We start from the raw sequence: 26,668 nt of genomic DNA on the forward strand, positions 1-26,668 counted from the left end.
ATGGGTAGTACAGTTAGCCATCTCTCCCTCCTCTGCTTCACCCTTCTCAACTCCTCTACTTTCTCCGAACTCTGCAACCCACAATACCAAAAAGTCTTCAACAAGCCTTCAACAACCCCTAGGTACTTTGCCTCTTGGGACCCAAACACATCGATTGCTATGAATGGTATTGTGTCACATGTGACTCCGCCTCTAACCGCATCAACTCCCTCACCATCTTCTCTGGCCATCTCTTTGGTCAAATCCCACCTGAAGTGGGTGACCTTCCTTTTCTCGACACTCTCGAATTTCACAAGTTTCCCAATCTCACTGGTCCTATCCAACCTACCATTGTCAAGCTCAAAAACCTCAAATCCCTCACTCTCAATTGAACCAATCTCTCTGGCCAAGTTCTTAACTTCCTCAGCTAGCTCAAAAACCTCGCTTTCCTTGATCTCTCATTCAATAATCTATCTAGGTCTATCCCACCCTCACTTTCACAGCTTCCAAACCTCAATGGACTTCACTTGTACCATAACAAACTCACAGGACAAATCCCCTACTCTTTTAATAATTTTCCCAAGGGTAGGAATGGCAATTTCTGCCCGACCTGTGGATACCTAGCCCTGCCCGACCCTAATGGGTCGTATTTTACCCGGCCCGATAAGAATAGGGTCGTGTTTGGGTTTTAAAAAAAAAAACCCAAAATAGGTCCAGGTCGAGTCCAAATTTTGGTAAAAACTTGACCCGAACCCGAACCCGAACCCGACCCGACCCAGTTAGATAAATGAAAAATTACAAAAAAACCTTACCTATATATATATCACAACTCTAACCCTAAACTCATTTCCCTCATTTCTCTCTCAACTCAGCCGCCTCTCTCACCTCACTCTCACTGACTCAAACTCTCACTCTCATGCTCACGCTCACTCACATCTCATCCTCCCCTCACTGACTTACTCTCACTCACATCTCATCCTCACTCTCACTCTCATACACTCACCAACCCATCCTCACCCTTGTGGTGGTTGCCATTTGTCACGGAGGAGCACGAAATCCATAGATAGGAGCATGGGATTGTTAGATCGGAGAGAGATGTGTTCGTGTTGTTAGATCGGAGCATCGCTGATGGAGCTTTAGTGGTCTAAGTTCTTTTTTTTTTTTTTTGGTTCATTTCCTCTCTCAATAGTTTTTGTTTTTGGGTATTTGTTTGAGGATTCAATCTGTATAGAATGTAATGCATGTGTATATTTTGTGTTGGTTTAGTTGACTATAGCGCCTGGGATAACTTCAAAGAATGTGAATCGGAGTTGATGTTTGTGTTAATGTAAAAATCGGTCCATTAATGGAGTTTTATTCCTTCTATTTTTTGTGTTCATTTAATATTTATTTTCTATTTGAGAATCTCATTTTCAGCAAGACTGATAAGAATGGTGATTTATTTGTGTTGCTATTTGTGTTTGGGTTATATATATATAAGATTGGGCGGATTGGGCCACGGATTAGGCCAAGAAGTGGCTGGACGGGGCCCACGGAGACTTGACAGGCCAAGTTTGGGGCTAAAAAAAAGACCTGTTTATTAAACGGGCCGAATCCGGGTAACAGGGGAGGACCCGTAGGTCGGGTCCGGATATCAAAAAACCTAGCCCGAACCTGACCCATTGCCATTCCTACCCAAGGGACTATACCTGTACCTCTCTCACAACCAACTAACCGATCCCAATCCCAACCTCATTTGCTCAAATGGACTTCACTTATAATGACTTGTCAAGGAACAAACTCATAGGTGATGCATCCGTGGTTAATCCCAACCTCATTTGCTCAAATGGACTTCACTTATAATGACTTGTCAAGGAACAAACTCATAGGTGATGCATCCGTGGTTTTCAGACCGAACAAGAGTACACAGATCGTGGACTTGTCTGAGGAACTTGTTGGAGTTTAATGTCCAAGGTGGTGTCCGCCAAGAGCTTGATTACTTTGGATCTTAACCACAACAAGATCTATGGAAGCATTCCTGTGGAGATTACGGCACTGAAGTTGCAGTTCTTTAATGTGAGTTATAATAGGCTTTGTGGTCAGATTCCAATAGGTGGTAAATTGCAGAGCTTCGATTATTCGACTTATTTCCATAGCCAGTGCTTGACTGGTGCTTCACTTGCAAGCTGCAAGTGATCTTATAATGATTTGCCCAGAAACTGACGTGGGTTCCACTGTAATCTTTAATTACTACTACTACGACAATGTACTCAGTTTTACAATTAGTCTTCGGTAATAGTTTGTTTTTAATCCGTTAAGATTTGGGCATCCAATAACAAGACCAAAAAAAAAAAAAAAAACTAAAATCTAAATAAATGTTACCTTTTTGCTAAAGTGCTATAACAATAAAAATAGAGAAGAAACCACAAAAATCAAAAAGACCTATTCACATTTAGGTGCAATTTGTCCAACAAATTCATTTTCAAAAAATGGAAAATATACTTCAAAAACTGAAAATTAAACTGTACTAAACAGGCATCAACGTGACATTTATGTGTATGACTTTCTATTCTTGATGGGTCCATAATGGCAGAAGAAAATGAAAATCACAGTTTGGACAACATGTCCTTACCAAACAAATCCACACTTCTCCAAACCAGAATTGAATAGAACTTTAATCAGCAAAGTAGGCCAACTTGTAACCAAACAATCTGTATTGTATTAATGACATTTATTATTGACATCCATTTGTCAATTGGAAGCTGTGAAACTGAGGGTGGGATAGAACTTTCATCAGCTCTATCCCAGCTTCACTTTCATCAGCACTGAACCAAACAAATCCACACTTCTCCAAACCAAATTTGAGTAAAAGTTTCATCAGCATTTTCACCATTTAACATTGATTTCAATGTCACATACAAATGAAGTTTATCAGATGATAGTACACATTGAATTTGATACACATTAAATAGTAATTCACAAAACAACCCCCCTCTTACTATCTTTCTTTTTTTGTTTTGTTATTGTTTTGGGGGGCGGGGGGGCGCGTGGCGTTCACAAATATCAGTTACGATTCATTTTACAGGTTTAGTGAGGTGAAGAAGATTACCAAGAGAATAAATGCAGTATCTTCCTCATACGGTGAAGCCACTCTCATGATGGAGACTCTTTCCATTCTAATCTGTTAAGACCATCAACGATTGCCCTCCGGAACTCACCATTGTGTAGAAGGAAGGATGAGACATGCCCACCAGTGACCCATCTCACTTCTGAACCAGGCCAAGCCTTTTGAAGCTCCATCACAGAGTGTTTTGGAATATACCCATCATCCTGAAGCATGATTGCAGTTTAAGAATATAGCTTCCAAAGCTAAATTTGGCGAGGAAGCAGTAACAAATAAAGAGCAATAAATTACACAATGAAGATACACCAATCATAAGCAATAAGGGGTATGGATCCCATGCAGCAGCTAGGATATTGCATGGGATGCAATACCTGATTGATGGTTGGGAGCAAAAGTTAAAAAGTTAACTTTCTCCACAGACATCCGATCACGCAAAAAGAAAAAAGGTAAAAAGCTAACTTCTTTTTTTGCCTAATTGGACGGCCATGAAGAAAAGCTAACCTCTTAACTTGTGCTCCCAACTGTCCATAGCTATTGCATCCCATGCAATAACTATTGCACGGGATCTCGAATTCTTGATCAGGGAAAAAGAGAAGGCCCTTTATTGTGGGTGCTTCAGGTTTTAAAAAGCAAAGGCTGCTTGCATCTCGTTTGTTAACTCATTTCAGCATTTTGCAAATTTGTAAGGTGCCTTATGCTTTTAAGGCAAGTTACCAGCTGCTTTTCAAAGCAGCTGAACTTCGCATTTTTCTGAAAGCTGCAACCTCCTAATTGGCCCCTATGTTTGTGCCCAAATATTTTGTGTTGTGATTTTTTTTTTTGGGTCTCAAAAGGTATGTTTGGGACAGGGAAAGGGGAGATAGAAAGGGGGAAAGTAGGCTAAAATGAGCTAATTTTAGTATATTTTGTCCATCTCCCTCTCTCCCTCTAACCAAACATTTGGTAAATTTTGAGGCTGTTGTAAAGAGGTGCATATGGATTGTGCTTGAGCCCATCAAGATTTATATACCCAAGAGAACTACAGTTTATAACTTTATAATGAGAACTTCCTAATGCATACAAGACTTACCCATGGAATATTAACTTCCATGGATTGATTAACACTAAATTTCAGACGGTATATACTTTGTACCAATTGCAGCTAAAGGCTCTTAAACAGCCCCCACCACCCCCCACCCCCAAAAAAAATCACCCAGAAAAAGAAAGAAAAGAGTATAGAACATTCTTTGCTAGGTGTTACAATGCAATGACAGTCAACTGCAAGGATGGGAAAGAGAGAGAGGAACACGAGCTTCAAAGGTTGCTTCAATTCTATCTAACAGCATTCTTTTTTATCCATTTCTTTTTTCTTTTTTCTCATTTTCACTAGATAAATCATCAAATTATTAAAAGAGGCAAATTGCCAACTCCTTGTCAGCCATGCTTAGAAAATATGCCTATAGAATGATAAAGATAAGACAATTAATAAGGATAAAGAAGACAACTATGGAGTCCTTGTAAATTTTCTTAAACGACACGTTCAGAAGGTAATATTGATATCTGGTACTTACAGTAGCAGCAACAAATATTACAGCATCAGGATTTTTGGGAATCGGAAAGCGTGTGACATCTGTGAGAGACAATACATTTCGCATCCGTTCTCTCACCTCCTCAAGAGTCATTGCAGCCTTCTGTGCTGCAAGATCCTCTCTTAGTGCCTCCCATGCAGTAGCATGCTGTAATATTCCTTCACAGAATGCCACAACAGCAGAGTGTGGTGATAAAAAAGGAAGGGTTGCAACAGGTGTAGGGTGAAGTGATCCCACCATTGCAGCATGTACACCTCCTGAATTCCAAGAAACCATCAAAGTTCAGAGGGAAAAAAGAGACTTATCTTTGGGGTGTGAGTGCTCCACTTGTAGAGTTAACAATATATACATTTCTTTTTACACACTGAAATAATATTTTTATGTAACCCACCAAATTAATTCAAAGTTTGAAATGACAAATTTGACCGAAAAAGATATGATCTCAAAGCTAGATTAGAGCTAGCTAACTTTAATCTCTAGCGAAGGATTCAGTTTGAGCCTTACCCATGCTCAATCCACAAACACCCATCTTGCCAAACCCTTCTTCAGAGTCTAACCAATGTAACAGTCCGCGGGCCTCTTCAATGGTTGCCCTTCCTAATAAAAGCAAGTCACTAACGCACAAAAGTTTTGAACCAAACTGCATCAAGGGGCGTCTTTGTCCATAGAAAGGGCTGCAATTAAACATTTACCTTTATTCAAATGATCATAGCTTACATTAAGTTATTTAAACAGAAGCACTTCTATCAATTTCTAGGAATACACAGAATTGGCATTTACCTCTCTAGCACCATGGTTGCAATGTTTTCCTTCAACAAAGGCCCACCAAGGCGCAGTCTCCGTTCAAAGGTATGGTCCCCAGTGCCTGCAAAAAGAGGCTACAAGTTGTAGTCCAGATAGCTAACTACCAAATGTCAAATGCACCAAAGGGAGGAGGTTCCTTCAGTGGTAAAGGGTGTAATTTGAAATAGAATTTTGAGATTTGGCAGGAAACTAGGAAATAATGAACATTGTTAATATCTGAAATTAGTATAACAAATTCAGAAATTAATCTGGAAAGTAGCACAAACAAGAATATACTCAAATGAATGTGTGCAGAAGGAATGAAAAAAATTGTAGTTTTCAAAGTATCAGAAAGGTCACTATAATATCAACTGTAGTTAGTATAGAAATTCCCATGAATAATTAATTACTTGAATAATTCACAATAGTGATGGAAGACACATGCTCAAATGAAAAATATTTGCATTTCAGTTTGGAATTAATAAACCAAAAATTAAACATTTCACCAACTGACTTATAACTACATTCTAACTGCCAAGAGGACAAACCTCGATACTTATTTCCCAATGGATATAGTATTTTCCAGCAGTAACATACATTGGAGGAATATAAACAAAATCTAATGCAAAAACATATAAATCTGCCAAAAATATTAAAAATACTTTAGTTAATCTTTACCAAGTGTGGTTATCACATTATCCTTAAAGTTAGACTTCATTGAGGAATTTTCCCTTTGGATAACCCCTTGGCCCTGCATCCGAGGGGGGAAGGAAACCAAAAGCAAAAATGAAAGGAGTCAAACATTTCAAAAGGAAACAAATTATATCAAAACTAAAGGTTCCAACCAATTGATAGCCAATGGAACTAATCCAGAAGCCTAGCTCCTGAAACGCACAGAAGCCATTCATTTACCCAGTCAAATATTAAAGCTTTGAGTCGTTTCCCTGCATTTAAACCAAAACTTAAAGTTCCAACCAATTGATAGCCAATGGAGCTAATCCAAAAACCTAGCTCATGAAACAAATGGAAGCCATTCATTTACCAAGTCAACTATTAAAGCTTGAGCTTTTCCCGCATAAACATAACTTAAACACCAGATTTTACTTCTTTATTGAAATGCATAATTAGAGTAGGGATTTCAGCCAGCTTAAAGCTAATCCAATCAATCTAAACCAGCCCTCTTTACTTTGCTACATGTCAAAACCTTATTTGGTTGCAGCAAATCATCATAAGGCTAATAAAAACCCTGATGAATTATCCAGTAAAACAAAGTAAAATCAATTTAAGGCTTGACCAATTGAGAATAAAAAATCCTACCATGAACCATGCACAAGCTAATACATTAACCACAGCACCAAAACCAAACACTTTCTGACAGATAAACAAAGCAATAAAACAAGAAACTCGCTTAAACTGTTAAACTCTCCATCGACAATGTAGTATTAAGCTAAAGTTCAATGCAAAGTCCCATTTCTGAATTACTCTAGAAGAAAATAAAAGCAATATACCTGCAAGATGAACCACGCAGGCCATCTTCTGTGGCGGCACAAACTTGGGAGTAAGGAAAGCAACCCTTGCATTGTGGCACTCAGGAGGCAATGCACTTAGGAGCTGCTCATCACAAGGGGTCCTAAAGACCCCTTCTCTTAAACAAGCAGTCTTGGTCTCCCAAACTGTGTTCCAAACAGGTTTCACCAATGTGGGAGGCCAATTCTGACCAACCACTTCTGGGAAAAGTTGTTTGATCATTCTCTCCAGCAATTCAAGCTTTGAGCCACCCCATCCTCCAGAGAAAAATAGTGGGCTTATCTTTGTTCTGTGCATAAATGCGCCATAAACGTGGTCCAACACATTATGGAGCGTTCCAACATTAACTGTGACCATTCTGAGCGAACCCCACAAACTCAAACACCAAACAGCTAATGAAAATTTTAAATATTTTATTCAAATTTTGAAACTTTTTTGAGAAACCCAGAAGATGTTATTTACAATAGTGAATTAACAAAAGAGAATTTTGGGTTAAATGTCTATCTAAAGCTCAAAACTTTTACAAACAAACAATAACAACCCATTAGTCAGAGTATGAAAAGAATCAGATTTTTTGAGAATTTCCAATTAATTAGTAGATCTAGTCAATGGAGTATGACATAAAATTTTGAGAAACCGAGTGAAAGTAAATTGAAATCAGATAAATCACAACATGAATGAGAAATTCATATTCGAATCCAAGAAATCAAGGAATAAAACTGAAGTCCGTTCGCCTTAAATAAATAAATAAATAATTAAAAAGGAAAGGTGTTAAAAGAGAAAATGAGTCGAACCCAGAAAGAATAAATTAAACTTGATAAAATATAAACAGGAGAGCTATTATGCCCTTCAGAAAACCGAGGGAGATCAAAATATGAAAATAAGAGAGAGAGAGAGAGAGAGATCTACTCCACTTAAATTACAAAGAAAAACCGTGGGCGGAGGATTGGGGTCCCACGTGCCACCTCCTCACTCTCGCGCTAAATCCTCGGTTTTTTTTTTTTCCTTTCTTACTTTCTAATTCTAGGTAGGATAAAATAAATGCATAATAATAGGCAAAATAAAAGAGTTTATTAGATTCAAGCAAAATAGAAGAGTTCATGTACAACACAAGTTTTCTCAACAAAAAAAAAAAGTACAACACAAGTTAGCCCAATTTTAGTTTTTGGTTTGGAATATAATAATATTCTCTGGAATATGATATCTTTATTCAACGATTGTTATTGTAATTGCTAGCATTATACTCGTGCAATGTACGACTTAATCAAAATTCAAATATAAATAATTTTTTTATTAATTTACTTAAAATTAGATAATAGAATACATAATAATAATAATAAATATCATGAAACATAATTTGTATACTTTTCTTCAAACTTACATGGATTTGAATTTGCCATTTATTTTTTTGCAAAATTTGTCATTTTTTAAATATATATATATATATGATGCAAAGAAAATCAGTAGGTTAGATATTTCGGGTTTCAAAGGATTAGCGATTGATTGAAAGACCTGAAAAAAAGAACACACAATCAAAGATGATCCGGGTGGACTAGCCAAGAACCCTCTAATGCCAAAGTTAGTTTCTTTCTCAACTTCTAGAGTTCCAACTTTTCAGGAATTGTAAAAACGTACCTTCATTCGATGTCATTGGGTGTTTTTATAGTGTGCTCTTTAAGCAGTTACTTGTCTCATAACTTCCCCTATATTTGAGGAGGTCAAAGGGTTCAAGGTTAACTCCCACAACTACCATAGGAGTTAGAGTACATTATCCTTATCTTCCCTCAGGACTTAACTCAAGTTTCAGCTCACCATCAGTTGCCCCCTTGTCCAAGGTAGTCCAGAGCACTGTGAAATTTACCATCGTCCTCTGGACTTCTTCTTCTTCTTCTTTTATTTTTTTTAGTCCCTTGATGTCATGCCACGTGTCATGACCCTATTGGTGACTGGTCACGTCTATTTTATTTTTTTCGATGAATGTGCCACATGTCACTCCCCGGTTGGTTGCGTCGTTTCAGATGCCTGACTTCATTGCCTATAAATAGAGGAATTCCTCTCCTACCCTTCGCCTTTCTTGAATTTTCTCTCTTGACATTCGTCGCCCAGAGCCTCGTCTAGGAGTGTTTCTGCGTCCTTAGTTTTCCTTCATTTAGAGCTAGGTATTTTCTTTACACTCATTTTTAGGTTTTCCTTAAGCTTTCTTCAAAATGTCTAAAATCGTTGTTTCTTCGTCTAGTAATAGTGTTGATAAGGCTATAGACGAGTATTATGATTCAACTAGTTACAACGATTCTAGTAGTATTAGCAATAGCAGTAGTGGGGCAAACACCACGGACGAGAAATACACTTTTGGGGTTCCTGGGATTCCCTTAGAGGTCTTTTAGGAACAACTTAAGACAAGGGCCGCGTCTGGGTCTGGGGTTGTTCCTTCGAGTGTTCCCTCGTCCACTCCTTTAGACGAGGTTGAGACGATATACAGCTATGCTGTAGGAGTCCACTCTAGGATAGACGAGAAGAGGTTATCATCCCTTAGGAGTTAGTACCAAATTCTCGATGACCTGAACCCTAGGTTAGCTGTTCATGGGGATTGGTGTTGTCAGCCTCATTTTTGCATAGGCGTTTATGAGGCTTATCTTCTAGGGGGCCTCAGGTTACCCCTCAACGCCTTTGCTAGGGAACTACTCAGTAGGTTAGGTTTAGGGATATGTCAGTTTAACCCCAATGCGTGGAGACTAGTCATCTCTATGCAAATTTTGTGGAGGGAGGTGTTTGAAGGGGATCGTCCTCTCACTGTGGACGAAGTTCCTTTATTGTTACAAACCCTCTAAAATTAACCAATCCCTTGGCTTTTATCAATTCACAGGCAGAGGGAAAGATTGTAGATTGATAAAATCTCTTGTCACATCAGATAGAAACTAGAAGACGAAGTTTTTCTTCGTCTTTGGTTTTTGGGCAAGACACCCTATTGAGGTTGGCAGGGATCCATTTGCCCCATATATTAGAGAGTTAGGGAACCTTCGTCCTGAAGGTATGCTTATTATCATCATTTCATTTTTTTTTATATATATGTTATTTTATAGTTGTCTAACCATTTTTTTTTCTCCTTTTTCTTCAGGTGTTAGACGACCGTCCTTAAGCAAGTTTTATCTTAGGCGTATCTAGAAGGCTCATCTACACCTTGACAGGGATTTCCACTCTTTAGTTACTCTCCAACGTCTTGTAACCTGGGGACTTGGTCCTGAGCCATCTCCAGAAGCCTTAGCTCACGAGCTCACTGTCCGTAAACGTGAGCTTTTCTTTCTCTTCTCTCTTTTTATTTATTTATTTATTTAATAATGGCTTTGACGTTGTCTTTTTCAGGAGTGACAACCATGAAGGAAAATAAGGGCAAGGAGGTGGTGGACGAGGTCACTAGGTAGGAGGCCCAATTTCAACCTTATCTTGCCATTGGGGATAAACAAAAAAATTTGTCAAAGGCAATTGACTTGGAAAACCTTCCAAGTCGTCGCATGGAGAAGAGAGCAAAGCACCAGTCGTCCAAGCCCGGGGTTGTCAAGCCTGGCCTCCCTACTCCTAGCTCTCAGCAGTCGTTCGTCCAAGTCCATGATGTGGACTCATTTATACCTATTGAGGTCACCCTGTCCAAGACCACTATGCCTGCCTAGTCCCAACCTTCTTAGAGGGTTCCCATGAACCTTCTTGAAAATGAGGATTTAGCTTAGGAGAGGTTTGAGAAGGCTGTGATTGGAGAGGACGTGGTTGCGTGTTATGACATGTCCTTGAAAGAATTTGAGCATTCTGCTATTCATGATCTTTTCAAGGTATGTACTTACTTTTACCTCGTCATGTCATATTAATATATGTATGTATATTTTTCTAATAGAATCTCAAATCACTTGTTGCAGGCAATGTCTAAGTTCATTGCTACGTCCAAGCTGGCCACGGAGTTAGACAGGACGAGGGTCCAAGAAGTCAAGGATGACTACAAGGGGTGGGCTGAGGTGGCAGCCAAGGCTAAAGATGAGGCCAAGGAATCGCAGAACCTCGTTGAAGAGCTCAGAGCTGACATTGTTGAGAAGGATACTCGTCTTGACTACCTTCAAAAAAGGAATGACGAGCTGAGTACCCTTATTGACAAAGCCAAAAAAGATGTCGTAGCGGAGTTTAGAGCTTCTAAACAATTCATTGATTTGTTGGACACCAACTACGCAACTGGCTTCAAAGACTTTTGTATGGACGCTATGAAGAACTTCCCTGAAGTTAACTTTAGCTCCATTAAGTTCAACCTTGGTGTTGCAAGCTCCCTACTCCAGACAAGCTCTGAAGATGTTAATTTTGAAGACGATGCCACCACTCAGCTTGCCCAGGACGAGCCTAATGATGGAAAGGACCCTCACTGAAAAGTGTTTGAAAAATTATCTTGTCATTTTTCTTTCGTCTTTGTTTTAAGTATGAGGTCCGCTGTTTTGGACCATTTAAATTTATTTAAATACATTTGTCTCGTCCGTGATTTTTGTGATGAGTTTTCAAACAATTGCCTTCTAGGCTTTAACTTATAAGGGTTTTTGGATGGTGGTCGTCTACCATTTTTTAAACTTTTATAAATGAATGTTTATCTTTATTGCTTTATTTAATATTGAATATGTTAGTGTATGGACGAACATTTTCCCCCTTACACTAGTTTTTTAAGTGTGGTCCGTCCACTTGTGGTGTTTAGCTTATCCTTGTTCAAGGATTCCTTCATGTTCAACATGTTTGTCATTCTCTGAATTTCATTAATATAACTCGTCTTATGAAGGGTGTTGCTTTTATCAGCTTTACTCGTCCAGAGATTTAACCTAGCCAGCTTTTCTTTTTTTTTCTTTTTTTCGTCCATAGGTTGGACTGTTTACTTTCATCTTTAGGTAAGACGCCTCCAGCATTTATCTCGTCCAAAGATTGGATCGCCTTGGCTAGGTGTATTTATCCATGGATTTTCAAATATTTTTATACGCATGCATTTCCTCGTCCATTTTTTGAACAGTTATGCTTAAGGTTTTATCCCGTCCCTTGGACGAGTATGCATTTTTTTTGTCCGTTGGTTAGATGAGTATGCCTTAAGCTTATTTTTCTCTACTTTATCTTCGTTTCAAGGAAAGCTTGTAGATGTTACACCCTTGCGTCCAGGGATTTTTCTCATCTTGGGCCTTAGCCTTCTTGTGGAAGAAATTATGGGAGTTAGACTTATGTATCACATACATCGAAGATCCAAATTGCATATACATAATATAAAACATCGTCCACAAGCATGGTACATGCTTAGAAGCCAGTACCTTAGGGAAATAAAAATACTTATACAAACGGATAAACTAAGTATGTAACTTCGTCCACCACAAACTTGTCTTTAGACAGTGCAAAAGTTAGAGCCTAATGCACTTTTAGGGAATTAAAATACTGAAAACACACAGTAGTAGTTATAAACATATAGTAGACATGGATAAAGACGAGGGAAACGCTTCAACTTCATCCATGGTGCCGCTCGTCCAGGCTAAACCTTCATTGATAGTACCTTCTTAGATGCTCGACATTCCAAGGGCACTTCAGCTTCCGTCCATCTAGGGCTTCCAGGTAGTACAATCCTTGCCTTTTACAATTAATGACCCTATAGGGCCCTTCCCAATTAGGTCCCAATTTCTCATGGGCAAGGTTCTTGGTTACAAAAGAGACTCTTTTAAGGACGAGGTCCCCAATGTTGAAGCGCCTAGGTTTCACCATCGTATCATATTGCCTAGCCATGAGATTTTTGTACCTTGCTGTCATTTGCTCTGCATCCATCCATACCTCATCTATCAGATTAAGGCTGAGACAAAGTTGATCTTCATTATCCTCATCTTGATACTTCATCACCCTGTGATTTGCCATGTGCACTTTTGCAGGTATTACTGCTTCACTTCCATAAGCTAACTTGAAAGGAGTTTCCCTTGTAGGGGTCTTCATAGTTGTCCTATAAGCCCATAGAACGCTGGGTAGCTCATCTGGCCATACTCCCTTTGCCCCCTCAAGCCGGGTCTCGATGATCTTCAATGAGGACCAGTTTGCAACTTCCGCTTGGCCGTTCGCCTGTAGGTGGGAGGGTGAGGAATAATAATTCCTGATTCCAAGTTGCTCGCAAAAGTCTCTGAAAAGTGTTTTGTCAAACTATCGTCCGTTGTCAGACACTAGTACCCTAGGTACCCCAAACCTGCATATAATGCTCTTCCAAACAAAGTTTTTAACATTTTACTAAGTAATTTTTGCTAAGGGTTCGGCTTCCACCCATTTAGTAAAGTAATTGATTCCTACTACCAAAAATTTCATCTGCTTGGTTCCTAGTGGGAAGAGACCTAAGATATCTAGTCCCCATTGTGCAAAGGACTATGGGCCATCATCAAGGTTAGATACTCCGATGGTTGTCTAGAGACGTTGCTGAAGCACTGACACTAGTCACACACCTTGACATAAGCCTCAACATCTACTTGAATAGTTGGTCAGTAGTAGCCTGCACGGACAACTTTATGGACTAGTGATCTTGCCCCCGAGTGATTCCCGCATGCTCCTTCATGAACTTCCTTCGATACGTAGTTTGACTCATCTGGAGCTAGGCACCTTAAGTAAGGTTAAGAGAAGCCTCGTTTATACAGCACTTTGTCTATGAAGACATACTTGGCAACCCTGATCCTCAATTTCCTAGCCTCGTCCTCGTCTTCTGGAAGCCTTCCATCCTTAAGATAGACTATTATTGGATGAGCCGCTTTACTTTGTTGAGATACTTCTTCATTTGATCTTCCTTAGATTCACACATTCCATTCACTTGATTGATAACCAACTGAGAGTCTCCTTGGACTACTATTGAGTTCTCCCCTAAGGTCTTAGCCAATTCCAATCCTTTAAGGAGGGCTTCATACTCAGCTTCGTTGTTGATGGTTTGGTATTGTAGATGGACTATGTATTCCAACTTATCTCCCTCTGAGGACTTAAGTATAACTCCAATCCCCCCTGCATATAATGTGAAGGAGCCATCTACATTGATGACCCACCTTTGTGCCCCTTCCTCTTTGTCTAGCTCGCCCTGACTAGGAATGAACTTCACGATGAAATCTGTCAATACTTGTGCTTTTATCACACTTCTTGGTTAGTACCTGACATCAAACTCACTAAGCTCTACGGCCCATTAGATAGTCGTCCTGCGGCTTCCAACTTGTTCATTGCCTTTTTTAGGGGATAATCTGTCAGGATGTTAATGACATGAGCCTGAAAGTAATGCCTCAGCTTCTTAGAAGTTGTGACCAAAGCAAAGGCTAGCTTTTCCATCATTGGATATCGTCCTTCCGCTCCTCTTAGCGCCCGGCTCATATAGTAAACCAACTTATATATCCTCCCTTCTTTTCTAATCAATGCCGAGCTCACTGCATGTAGGGACACCGCTAAATACAAATATAGTTCTTCACCAAGTATGGACAGGCTCAGCAGAGGTGTTGTGATGAGATAGGTCTTAAGGTCTTGGAAGACCTTTTGACACTCGTCCGTCCATTCAAATGTCTTTCTGAGAACTTTAAAGAATGGTAAACACTTGTCAATAGCTTTTGAGACGAACTTGTTAAGGGCGACAATTCGATTGGTGAGAGATTGAACTTCTTTGATATTCTTTGGTGGCTCCATATTCAGTATTGCTTGGATTTTATTGGTATTTGCCTCAATTCCCCCTATATAAAACCATGAACCCAAGAAACTTACTTGATGAAACTCCAAAAGCACACTTGCTCGGATTCAACTTCATGTTATACCGCCTAAGTGTATCAAAGGTCTCTTGAAGGTCTTCTGGGTGCTTTTCCTCGTCCAAACTCTTTACCAGCATGTCATCTACATAAACTTTCACATTCCATCCAATCTGTGGATGAAACATATGATTAACCAGCCTTTGGTAAGTTGCCCCCGCGTTCTTCAAACTGAGGGCATCACCTTGAAGCAAAATAACCCTTGGCTAGTAATGAAGGATGTCTTCTCTTGATCCACCTCATCCATCCCTATTTGATTGTAGCCTGAGAAGGCGTCCATGAAACTTAACAGTTTATGACCCGCAATCAAATCCACCAACTGGTCAATGCATGGCAATGGATAACTATCCTTGAGGCAAGCCTTATTCAAATCAGTAAATTCCACGCACATCCTCCATTTGCCATTAGCTTTCTTGACCATAACCACATTAGCCAACCAGTCCCAGTAATAAACTTCCCTGATAAATCTTGCTGTAATCAACTTCTGGACTTTTTCTTTAATGGTGTTGTCTCGTTCAGGAGCAAAAATTCTTTTCTTTTAATGTACAGGCTTGGAGAAAGGATACACATTTAGACGATGGGTAATGACACTTGGGTCAATACCTGGCATGTTCTCGTGACTCCATGCAAACACATCAAGGCTCTTCTTTAAAAACTGGACCAGGTCTTGCTTCGTCTTCTTTTCCATGCTCGTCCCAATCCTAGTAAACTTTTTGGGGTTGCTCTTGTCCAAAGGAACGTCTTCCAGCACTTCCGTAGGTTCCGCGGTAATCCTTCTCTCGTCTATGATCATCGTCTGTGCGTGCTAGTCCATAGCTAACATGGCTAGGTAGCACTCCTCTGGCGGTTAACTGGTTTCTTTGCACTTGACCTACTCCATGTTCAATCGAGAACTTGACAGACAAATGGTAGGTAGATGTTACCGCCTTCCAACTATTTAAAGTTGATCTTCCAATGATGGCATTGTATGACGATGAACAGTCAACAACAAGGAAGTTTACTTCTTTGGTTATTTGTTATGGATACACTCTGACCACCACAAGTAATGTAACGGTACCCACGGGTTGCACTTTCATCCCTCCAAATCCTACCAAGGGTGAGTATACTGGACGAAGCTGATCTCGTCTAAGCCTCATTTGGTGGAAGGCGGGGTAATATAAGATGTCTGCTGAACTCCCATTTTCTATCAACACCCTTCTAGTGGTATAATTAGCAATGAGCAAGGTAATGAAGATCACGTCATCATGTGGGTGGTAAACCCTTTCAGCATCCTTGTTCATGAATGTAATGGCTTGCTTGTCAACTCCCCTCGTCCTTGTAGATCGTCCAGACAGTTGGACATTTTGCACCACCTTTAGGTACGTTTTCCTTGACTTGGAAGATGGACCTGTCAAGGTTCCTCCTATGATGACTCTTATTTCTCCAAGTAGGGGTCGTGACGACTCTTCCACCTTTACCTTCAACTTCTTGTCCTTGTGATCTCATCCGAGAAAATTTCTCAATTTTCCTTGCTTGATGAGATTCTCTATCTGCTGCTTCAAATCAAAACACTCATTTGTGTCATGCCCATGGTCTCTATGAAAGCGGCAATACTTGTTACTATTGCGCTTGTTGGGATCTCCTTTTATTTTCTCTGGCCACTTCAAGGACGGGTCATCCTTCATTTGCATAAGTACTTGTTCAAGTGGCATATTCAAGGGCGTGTACTGTTGACTCCTTGTTAAAGAACTTGCCTTCTTGTTATCTCTGTCTTTTTTTCTCTCTTGCTCGAGCCTTCTTTGGACGAGGACCCTCCTTAGGATGGTGCATAAGATCTACTTCCATGCACTCTACTCTCTTCCTCTTCTTAGCTATGATTACATCCTCTGCATTCATGAAGTTTTAGGCTAAATGGATGAGTTCAGCCATGGTTTTTGGCTCTTGCTCATAAAGCTTATGAATGAACAAAATCGGAGTTAATTCCATTATGGAAGGCTGCCAATAACAACTTGTCGTCCATCTCGTCCACCGTCAGGGCTTCTCTGTTGAACCGGGTAATGAAGTACCGCAAGCTTTCATTTTCCCCTTGCTCTATGGTTAACAGGCTAGGCGAGGAACGCTTGTGCCGTTGTCCTCCGATAAAATTGTTAACGAACAACTTACTCAATTCTTCGAACGAGCCCATAGTGTTTGGAGGTATCTTGCTAAACCACATTCACACTGGCCCCCTTGAGGGTGGTAGGGAAAGCCCTACACATAATCTCGTCTGGAACCCCTTGGAGGTGCATGGTAGTCTTTATGGTGGCGATATGATCACACGGGTCGCGTGTTCCATCATATAAATCCAAAGAAGGCATCTTGAACTTTGGAGGCAAGGGTTGACTATTGATGGAAGCAGTGAAAAGGGAGTCTGTTCGATGAACCAAATCATCCATGGGGTTTGCCCTTCTCATATTCTCCCTCATCTCATCCATAGCCTTCCTTATTTGGTCCATCTCTTTTTCCAAATGTGGCACTCTTCACGAAGTGGTCCCCTTGACTAGTTCTCGGGCTCAGCGTTCTCTCCTCTATCTTCTTGACTTTGGATTTTTCCTCCCGTGCGCCTTTCATGGTGTTGCCTCCTTAAACTAATCTCCCTAGTCAATTCTCGATTTTGACGGGTTAGTTCCGCCATGGCGGCTGCCATGGACTGTATATGTTGGATGGAAGGCGACTGCACGACAGGTGCTGACTGACGATTACGGTGGGGATTACTTGAAGCATCCCTACTCTCCTGGTGGCCTGGGCTAGTAGCCCCTGATCTTGTTCGAACCATACAGCCTTTCGTTGAAGAAAGGTAAATTGCAAAACACAGTTAACACTCCTCACAAATGGTGCCAACTGATGATGCAAAGAAAATCAGTAGGCTGGATGCTTGGGGCTTAAAAGAACTAGCGATTGATTGAAATGCCTGAGAAAAAGAACACACAATCAAAGGTGACAGGGGTGGACCGGCCAAGAACCCTTTGATGCCAAAGTTAGTTTCTTTCTCAACTTCTGGAGTTCCAACTTTTCAGGAATTGTAAAAGCGTACCTTCATTCGATGTCAATGGGTGTTTTTATAGTGTGCTCTTTAAGCAGTTACTTGTCTCATAACTTCCCCTATATTTGAGGAGGTCAGAGGGTTCAAGGTCAACTCCCACAACCGTCGTAGGAGTTAGAGTACGTTATCCTTATCTTCCATAACTGTCCTTGGGAGTTTTGCACTTAGGAGGAAGTCATAGCAATGAACCAGTACTTAACTCATGCTTCAGGGTAACAACACGTGGTAGATTAATCTCTGAAATTCCTCCAAGTGTTGGGGGTCGTCCTAGGGTTTTCCTCATGGACGACCCTAGGGCTGTCTAACCCACCCGGCCACCTGCCCGAGCCCGAGCTGTCGCCACCCGATCCGACGTCTCCGGCGGTCGGACGCGGGTCTAAACTCTCTAACTCAACCCCACGCGGGTCGGTTATCGGTTTTATGTTTCAAAACCCGTGACACCCGATTGGAACAGAAACAATCATCCTCTTCAGAAAATATTACGAATTTTGGACCAAATTTGGCGAGATCCTTCGAGATCCAGTGACGTTCCTCAAATCCTATGTTCCTCATCTTCAATCTAGCCATCCTTGGTCTTCCTTCGCTCAAATCCAGTTTTCCTCAACTCCGATTTGGCCACCCTTGGTCTTGTTTCACTTAGATCCAGGGTTATTTGCTCAAATTCACTCAAATTTGGCCAATATCTACTCTCCTCCTCTGCTCAAATTTGCTCAAATTCGACAGTATTAGGTTAGATTTGACTTAGATCTACACCAATTCGGCTATTCTTGGTTAAATTGGGCTAACTCCGATCTACTCAAATCCGGCGATAATCCGTTAAATCCGGTTGGCCTTTAACTCAGATCGACGAAGATATATCTTCTCCTCCCCTCGCCGTCGCTCATCATCGGACTCAACCGACTCGACCATTCGCTCCTCTAAGCCCGGCCGACTCGACCCATGGTGGTTAGCGGTCGATTGCAGGTCCATTTTTGTTCTACTTGACATAAGCGGGTTGGGTCCGGGTTGAGGCCAAAACTGACCCGGATTGACCCATGGACAGCCCTAGACAACCCAGACGTCCATGGACAAATGTCCTGATAGGCACATGGACGGCCGTCTTGATAGGCACATGGACGGTTGTCCTGATAGTCATGGCCATGCTCATCTTCTTGACACGGACGACTCTCATGGACAAATTCGAGTTCAAGTTTCAACTCACCATCATATATATATATATATATATATATATATATATATATATATATATATATATATATATATATATATTAGGTTTTTTTTTTGTTTGGGTTACTTTATCCTCTCTCTTTTTTTTGACGTTATCTAAATTAGATTTTTTTTAATAAAGTTTACATTAATGTTAATACATATTAGCTATCATTTGATACTTTATCCACAAAAAAAAAAAAAAAAAAAAAAACAACAACAACAACAATTAATGTTTAAATTAGGCTAAAAGTAAAATTGTTACTTTATAAAAAAATCGATACAATATTTATTGTTATTTTATCCAAATAAGTTGATAAGAACATATAGAATTAAAGTATTACTTAAACTTAAACTTGTTTGTTAAATGGATTAGATGAAATATTTGGATTGTAATCAAATTAAAATTAAACAAGAATTAGATGGATTACAAGAAGAATTTGGATTGTAATCAAATTAAGATTAAATAAGTATTAGACAGATTATATGAAGAATTTAGATTGTAATCAAATTAAGTTTTTATCAACTTAGAGATTATAGGAGAAGAAAAATTATATATATTTTTTAAATCTAAAAATCTAAAAATAAAATTCTGCAATTTGGTGAAGCCACGTGGCACAATCACAGCATCTAAGCCCAACTTTTTTTTATTTATGAGAAAGCCCAAATTTTATTATATAGTATATGATAATATAATATAATTTCCTCTTCTTGAAAAAAAGGAATTATTTCATTTTCTTAATATATATTTAGATGAATAAAATTTAGGTACAGTATTTTAAATGCTGTTTTTTAAGTTCATGTCTTAAAATTTAGCCATGTAAACTACTTAACTAAAAAAGATACTTTCAACCCATGATAACTTTTAAGTTTTAAGTTTTCAACAAAAAATAATAATAATATAAACGAGATCAAAATCAAATATCCTAAAATAATTGTCTAACATCAACTCATACAATACTAAAATAATCATTTAAATTATTTATTAGGATATCACTGCTTAGGATTTGTTTTCCTAAAAAACTAAAAAGTTTATCTTAAGAGACAAAATTGAATGTAAAAAAAAAAAAAATTAATCCACAAAGATTATAAACCATAATGTTTTCAATTAATTAAGAGACAAAAGTATAACCCATAAAGATGAATAAACCATAATATTTTTAAAAAGATGATTACATAGCATAAATAATTTGTAAAAAAAATTATATATTTATCCTTTTTTGTTTTTTGAATCATATTTTAGCTAATTAAAGGATATTAATTTGGGGCCATAATTATAACTTTAAAAAATAAAATTTTCCAATTAACGCAGTTATGGGTACCCACTTTTTAAATAGGGGTGGATTCTAGTTAACTTAACTGGTAAAGTTTCTAATAATTATATAAGAGATCTAAAGTTGAATCTCTAGCCACACCCTTGAGCTATTTAGTATTTACCATCAAATATAGAAATATTACCTCAAACCAGATAGAAAAAAAATGCTCTAACACCCTCCTAAACTTTAATGTAATAGTCAATACACCTCCATAACTTTTATTCTAGCTAATTTACTCCTTAAACTTTGCATATGTGCCAAATAGGACCATCTGTTAGCCAGAAAGTTAGTGACTAACAGAACTATAAAGCACGTGCAACTTATTTAAAAAATAAAAAAAAGACAGCCTCATCCTTATCTTCATTGCAAATAAAGCTTAAACACAAGAGCATACCAGATCGATCAAACTCTATCACATAAATTGTAATAAATTGTTATCTATATATGACTATATTCAAATAAATTGTAATATGTACAACAATTGTAAATACACATGCAAGCTCCCAAGAAATAGTTACGGGAAGGCACAATTATTTTCAGTCTCTACATCTCATCTATGGTTTCCAAACCCAAGCTGAAGCTACTCTTTTACAACTTCTCTCTAAACCCATAGATCAGCTACCATCGCTGACTCAAGACCTTCATTGCTAGTACAAGTCTCTTCTTTAATTTCTCTCTAGTGATTTCTTTCTCTCTTTGGCCAAAACCTTAGCCTCCATATCTGAAACTCTCATGTGGCGTTTGGTACAGGGTAATGTTTTAAGATTCTTAAGAATGTTTATAGATTCTCATGTTTATAGATTCTCATGTTTGGTTGCAAATCACGCTAAGGAATCAGATGCTAGGGGAATCTGGATTCCCCCCCTTAAACCCCTCTCAGTAGGAATGTGGATTCCCTTTAAAACAGGTGGGAATCCAGATTCCCAAGTTTAAAGGAAATTGTATTTTTTATAAATTGACAATTTTAACCCTTTTTCCTTATCATTTAAGCAATTAAGATAGAATATAAAACAAATCATCAATATCTTTTCCCTTATCTTTATCTTTTCCCGCCAAAATAATATAAACAGGATAGACAACTATGTTGATATATTTTTTAACAAAGTTTTATTTAGGTTTCATGGGCGGAAAAAAAAAAGTTGTCAGGTTGTTTTATTATGGATTAAACTCTTTTAAAAATTATAATTAAGAATAAAAGCATTTAAGAATTTAAATTGTTGTTTTTATATTGTACTTGTCATTTTAAAATGTTAGACTATAATTTTAATGAATTTCTCATAATTAATAGTTTATATTTGGTTTTCCATTATTTATTTAGAGGAATATTTTTTTTAAAGGACTTGGTAGTTCACATTCAAATCTAAGGATAGAATGGGAAAAATAAATAATTCATTAAAATTCCTAAAAATAAACAAAATATTATCATCTCACATTCCCAATGAAACCAAACATAGGAATAGTTACATTTCTAGGAATCTAGATGCCATGAGTAATGTGGATTCTCCCGTACCAAACGTCACATCAAGCTTTAGCCTCTCAGATTTAAACCCAAATCTAACCTCCATCATCTCAAATTTATGTTTCCTTTGCATAAAACTGAACAGCGAGACTGTCGGCAGGACCATGATTGTCTCTTTCTCCTAGGATTCAAATTGACACTTGACTATGTGGATCGTCTCTCTCTTAGGTTTCTCTCTCTTAAAATTGTTTTCTCTCTCATCTCTATGGGTCTCAGACGATTGAATTGGGTGATTTTAATGCTCACATGCGTGTCATGTGAGTATTCCGTTAGTTTATTAACAGTAGACCAGCCGAAGTACTAATTTGGCACATGATTAAATTTTAGGGAATAAATTGGCTAAAATAAAAGTTCAAATGGTGTAATAAGCACTACTACATTAAAGTTTAGGAGGGGTATTAGGGCATTTTTAATATTACCTAGTACAAACAAAAGTCTCTCCAATTTATCAAAAAATAAACAAAAGTCTCTCCATCCTATCAAAAAACAAAAACAAAATTCTCTTTGAGCATCTAGGAGAGAAGACTTTCAAGACATCTGTCTAAGCAAATTTCAGAGTTTAGAATTTTGAAAAATTACAAAGATGATGTGCTTTTTAATAGGCACCTCCCCCAATGAGAGTCGATTTCTTCTTTTGGTCTTTAGTCTCAGTGACTCTCTGTCATAGAATCTAAGCAATAAAATCTCTTATCCCCTTGAATGATAGACTTCTATCCTAGATTCTCTCCGAGCATCTAGGATAGAAGACTCTCAAGACATCTGTCTAAACAAATTTCAGAGTTTAGAATTTTGAAAAATTACAAGGATGATGTGCTTTTTAATTAGCACCTCCCTCAATAAGAGTCATTGTTTTTTTTTTTTTTTTTTTTTTTTTTTGTCTTTTCTCAGTAACTCTCTATCATAGACTCTAAGCAGTAGAATTTCTTATCCCCTTGAATAATAGTTCTCTGACTTCTCTCCCTCTTTTAACACTTTTATTGGCAAGTTTTTTTGTTTTGGGTGTGGAAATAGTCATTTCTTTCTCTCTCTTTTAATTATTTATTTAATTTCTCTTTCACATATTTTTCCCTATTTATCTTGGAGTCTGTTCTTCATTATTGGAACAAGTTTTCTCTTAAAAGAAAAGAGGTTAGAATATGTCAATATTGACAAAAATATTCTCATTCAGAGTTTGTTCTTGCAGGCAAGTTCTTAACTAGAAGGGTTCTAAATATCGATATTATTGGCAGAATGCTTAAACCTATTTGGAAGGCTTGTCGAGGTTTTAAGATTTGTACCGTATGAAACCATGTTATCCTTTTTGTCTTTGAAATTGAAAATGATGCAACGCGGGTTTTGATGAACAAGCCATGGGGTTTTGATAACAAAGGGACTTTGATAGTGGAAAAACAAGAGTATGGTTCTTGGCTTCACACTCCTCTCTTTAATTAAGGTGAGAAATCTGTGGTGTCAATTCAGGGATACTAAGATGGATAACGCAAGCGATATTCCCCCAAAAACTGATTGCTACAGATGGTGTTTCTTCGGCTGCTTCGCCTGGCTTTAGTTCTGATATGGTTGTTCAAGTTAACCAAGAAAATTTGGATTTTGAGTCGATTTTGGAAATACCGAATATGGGGGGGGGGGGGGGGGGGGGGGAATATTCCAACAATTTCCCATATAGAGATTTTCCAAATCAACCATATATATATATATATATATATATATATATATATATTTGGTTAACAGGACTTGCATTAAATAACAATCAAGTTACAGGAGGTAGAGTATTGGCAACCAGCCTTAAGTACAAACCATTAATATCCGAGTTAACAAAATAAACAAATTCAAGGGAAGGGGGTTCAAAGAAGTTAACAAAATCTATTTGTTGAGTGCAGCCCCTTTTCGCAAGCCCATCCGCACATCAATTTGCTTCCCTAAAAACGTGATCCACCTTGACTTGATGAAACCTGTTTAGGAGGCACCTGCAATCATTCAAGAGGGAGGAGTAAGCTCCTAAAGCATTTGAGGCAGCATTCACAAGGTCAACAACAATCTTGGCATCAAGTTCTACTTCAAGACAGTTTATTCCCATCTGCAAGGCCATCATAAGCCCATCCCTCAAGGCCCAAAATTCAGCTATAACGCTTGTAGCGAGACCTATGTTGCAAGCAAATCCTCTTAACCACTTTCCATGGTGGTCTCTGATTACCCCGCCTCCTCCTGCTCTGCCTGGGTTTCCTAAAGTAGCCCCATCAGTATTAAGCTTGTACCATCCTTCACTAGGCTTCTTCCATCTCACTTGAACTGCTACCTGACGCTTAAAACTGAAGGATTTCTCAACACAGTATAAATAATCCATAGATTGTTTAATGCAGTTAGTGTGGAGGTTAAAATTTAGGGTGGTATTTTCGAACACCACACCATTCCTATGTTTCCATAGGGACCATACTGCAAAGTTGAACAAGGTTCTCCACCATTGTTCCTGATTTTGTTTATCCCCATATCTTGATTATCATATCAAGCAAATTGATAAAGAGTTAGCAAAGTTTGACTCTGTGGAGTTAATCCAAAAAAGGTTGGGACTTATCCAACTCTTTTATTCCTTTCAATACTTAACCCAATAGCAATATTTTAGGAGATGATAATGTTAGTGATGCTTCCTTTGCCGCCTTTGATCATTTGATTGAGGAGGTGAAATCTCTTACTTAATCATTTTTTTATTATAATTTTTCTCATAATAGGAGACAATAAAATTGTGTTGCTCATAATCTTATTAAATATGCTATACATGTTAGTAGTTTTCAGTGTGGATGGAGGATGTTCCTCCTCATCTCAATATAATCTTAGCCAACTTGGTTGCTCTTGATTGATAAAAGTTATAGCTTTCTTCTTAAAAAAAATGACACCTCCTCATGAACAAAGTGCTTGAAAATCTAAGGAGTAAATGGTTCAAAATATAGAGTTAGCAATATATTATAATTATCTTGAAAAAAAAAATTATAATTCCCATTTTCTTCTAATTTTTTTTATCATCCCTAGTAACTAAAAAGCATTCATGTGTAAAATGACAAATGAGGCTATTATAAAATTGTTTTGTATTTTTAGACTTAAGACCAATTAATTCAACCAATGACCAATGTTTATTTAATAATAATAATAATCATACACACAAAATGGGTGGGATTTGAGTGTCATCTAAATTAAAAAAGGTTTTGGAATTTATGGAAATTCATTATCAATTTTTTATGTCAATTGATTATAAGGTCCTTATGATGGACTACACCATTTGTTCACCATTTCATTACTTTTTTCACGAGAGTCAATTCATTATAGAGCTAAAATATGGGGTGAATTAACAAATGTCAAATTGACTATGAAAAGAAAAAAGCACTTTTCCACTTTTTTTTTTTTGGACATAAATTGACATTAAAAAAAGTTTTGGAATTTATGTCAATTCATTATTGGTTAGCAAATAAAAGTTTCTAAAATATTTTATTTTTTAACTCAAAATTAAGCATTATTTGAGGTCGAAATTAAGATATAATTTTCTATATGGGTCTTCAGGTTTTAAAATGGACCACAATCGTCATAAGGCACAATCATTACACATTAGTACATTTTGTCTCATAAGTAGTGAGATAATTTGTCCCAAAAAAAAAAAAATAGCAGTGAGATACTTCAACACTTGTCTATTATATAACTTTGTTTCGTTGTACTTCAATTTTTTCTTAGTGCTTGTTTAGGTTGATGGAAATGGATTAAGCCTAGTCACTGGCACACAAATTAAGGGATGAGCCATTGGAAGGGTTAGCCCAAGTTGTCCCTCTGCCTCGGCTGTGCTCTTGCCAATCTCTTTCCTCATTTTTTTTTTCTAGTTCCTCAGGATTATAACATCGACCGCTCCTAGTGAGTCCGGCTAGGCTTGTAGAGATATTAGAGCAAACCTCTTCCTTTCCAGTTCGGGTGGAAATCAAAGTTACATGTACTTCCATGGGACATGATGGCTATCAAGATAAAGGAAAGGCTTCGGCATGCAGATGACCACACCTTGAGTTTGTAGATTTAGCACCAAGGAGAATATCTTTGGATTGATGATGGTTGGGCTGGGTAGAGCAACTTCTAAAGCTTTTGGTCCAGGAGCCCTAAAGATTCCTCGAATAGGCTTTGGCAGAATTAAAGGATCGAAACCTCGAATGGCGGGGCAATGGGGGTTCCCTTTTGGATAAATCTTGGAGATGGCTCTACGACTACAGGCAGTGCCAACACTAAAGGAGTCACGCCTTCAATGGTTGGCATGGCTTGTCCTCTCTTTGGAGCTGGTGCCCTTGAATCCACAGGTGATTCTATAATCTGTTTGATAACGACTAAAGTCAGAGGAGCTAGAGGAATCTTACACAAGTGCTCTTGCAAGTATTCGTCCCAATCTTTCCTTGATCCTACCATCATAGTGTTGTGACTAGTTCCTACTTGGGTACTCAGAGGGCATAGGCTGGCTGCCATGCAATCGCTCCTTCACACGGATTCTTTTTCGATCTAGATGATACCACGGTCGACTAGACTCTGAACTTGTTCTTAGAGCACTCTACAATCAAATAGGGCAAGTCGGTCCCCATTGTCACAAAATGAGCAAACTTCCTAATCGAAACTTGGAGTTTGTATGTTGTCCAGAACAATGTGACTTTTCTGGGCTAGGGCCCACACCATGGCTTTTTAAAGGAATGAAGGGGATGAGAAATCTGGGATCCTCTCCTCCACTATAGAGATATCATTCACATTCCCTTCCTGATGATGAGGCAAGGAGTTGGTAATGACATTCGGCCCTGCTGTGTTG

The 26,668-nt window shown here is 38.3% G+C and overlaps 2 protein-coding genes and 1 pseudogene across 2 annotated transcripts; 1 reads left to right on the top strand and 2 right to left on the bottom strand.

The window, feature by feature from the left end:
• On the top strand, positions 1 to 2,154 carry LOC142611423 (polygalacturonase inhibitor-like; annotated as a pseudogene).
• Positions 2,155 to 2,818: 664 nt separating this feature from the next.
• On the bottom strand, positions 2,819 to 7,916 carry LOC142608577 (uncharacterized). Its single transcript, XM_075780267.1, has 5 exons — positions 6,942 to 7,916; positions 5,431 to 5,515; positions 5,155 to 5,324; positions 4,633 to 4,907; positions 2,819 to 3,288 (listed from the first exon to the last, which is right to left on the bottom strand). Exons 1-5 carry the CDS (start codon positions 7,315 to 7,317, stop codon positions 3,112 to 3,114), a joined length of 1,083 nt encoding a protein of 360 aa, XP_075636382.1. The 5' UTR covers positions 7,318 to 7,916; the 3' UTR covers positions 2,819 to 3,111.
• A 4,579-nt stretch (positions 7,917 to 12,495) lies between these two features.
• Positions 12,496 to 15,546, bottom strand: LOC142608984 (uncharacterized). The gene is made up of 4 exons (XM_075780634.1): positions 15,357 to 15,546; positions 14,188 to 14,681; positions 13,736 to 14,062; positions 12,496 to 13,059 (listed from the first exon to the last, which is right to left on the bottom strand). The coding sequence occupies exons 1-4, from the start codon at positions 15,544 to 15,546 to the stop codon at positions 12,496 to 12,498; spliced, it is 1,575 nt and encodes a 524-aa protein (XP_075636749.1).
• Between the last annotated feature and the right edge of the window lie 11,122 nt (positions 15,547 to 26,668).

Source organism: Castanea sativa, chromosome 9 (assembly GCF_040712315.1).
Source record: "Castanea sativa cultivar Marrone di Chiusa Pesio chromosome 9, ASM4071231v1".
Classification (NCBI taxonomy): Eukaryota; Viridiplantae; Streptophyta; class Magnoliopsida; order Fagales; family Fagaceae; genus Castanea; species Castanea sativa.

Bases quoted from the DNA above. Each gene is read 5' to 3' on its own strand.
- LOC142608577 (XM_075780267.1), bottom strand. From the start codon at position 7,317: ATGGTCACAGTTAATGTTGGAACGCTCCATAATGTGTTGGACCACGTT. The intron at 5,325-5,430 runs GTAAATGCCAAT...GTTTAATTGCAG, and splicing joins GCAACCATGGTGCTAGAGAG to CCCTTTCTATGGACAAAGAC. The intron at 3,289-4,632 runs GTAAGTACCAGA...ATCATGCTTCAG, and splicing joins TAATATTTGTTGCTGCTACT to GATGATGGGTATATTCCAAA.
- LOC142608984 (XM_075780634.1), bottom strand. From the start codon at position 15,546: ATGATCATAGACGAGAGAAGGATTACCGCGGAACCTACGGAAGTGCTG. The intron at 14,682-15,356 runs GTATTGACCCAA...GGTTTTATATAG, and splicing joins GAGTCACGAGAACATGCCAG to GGGGAATTGAGGCAAATACC. The intron at 14,063-14,187 runs GCAATGAACAAG...TTCATCGTGAAG, and splicing joins CAGATTATCCCCTAAAAAAG to TTCATTCCTAGTCAGGGCGA.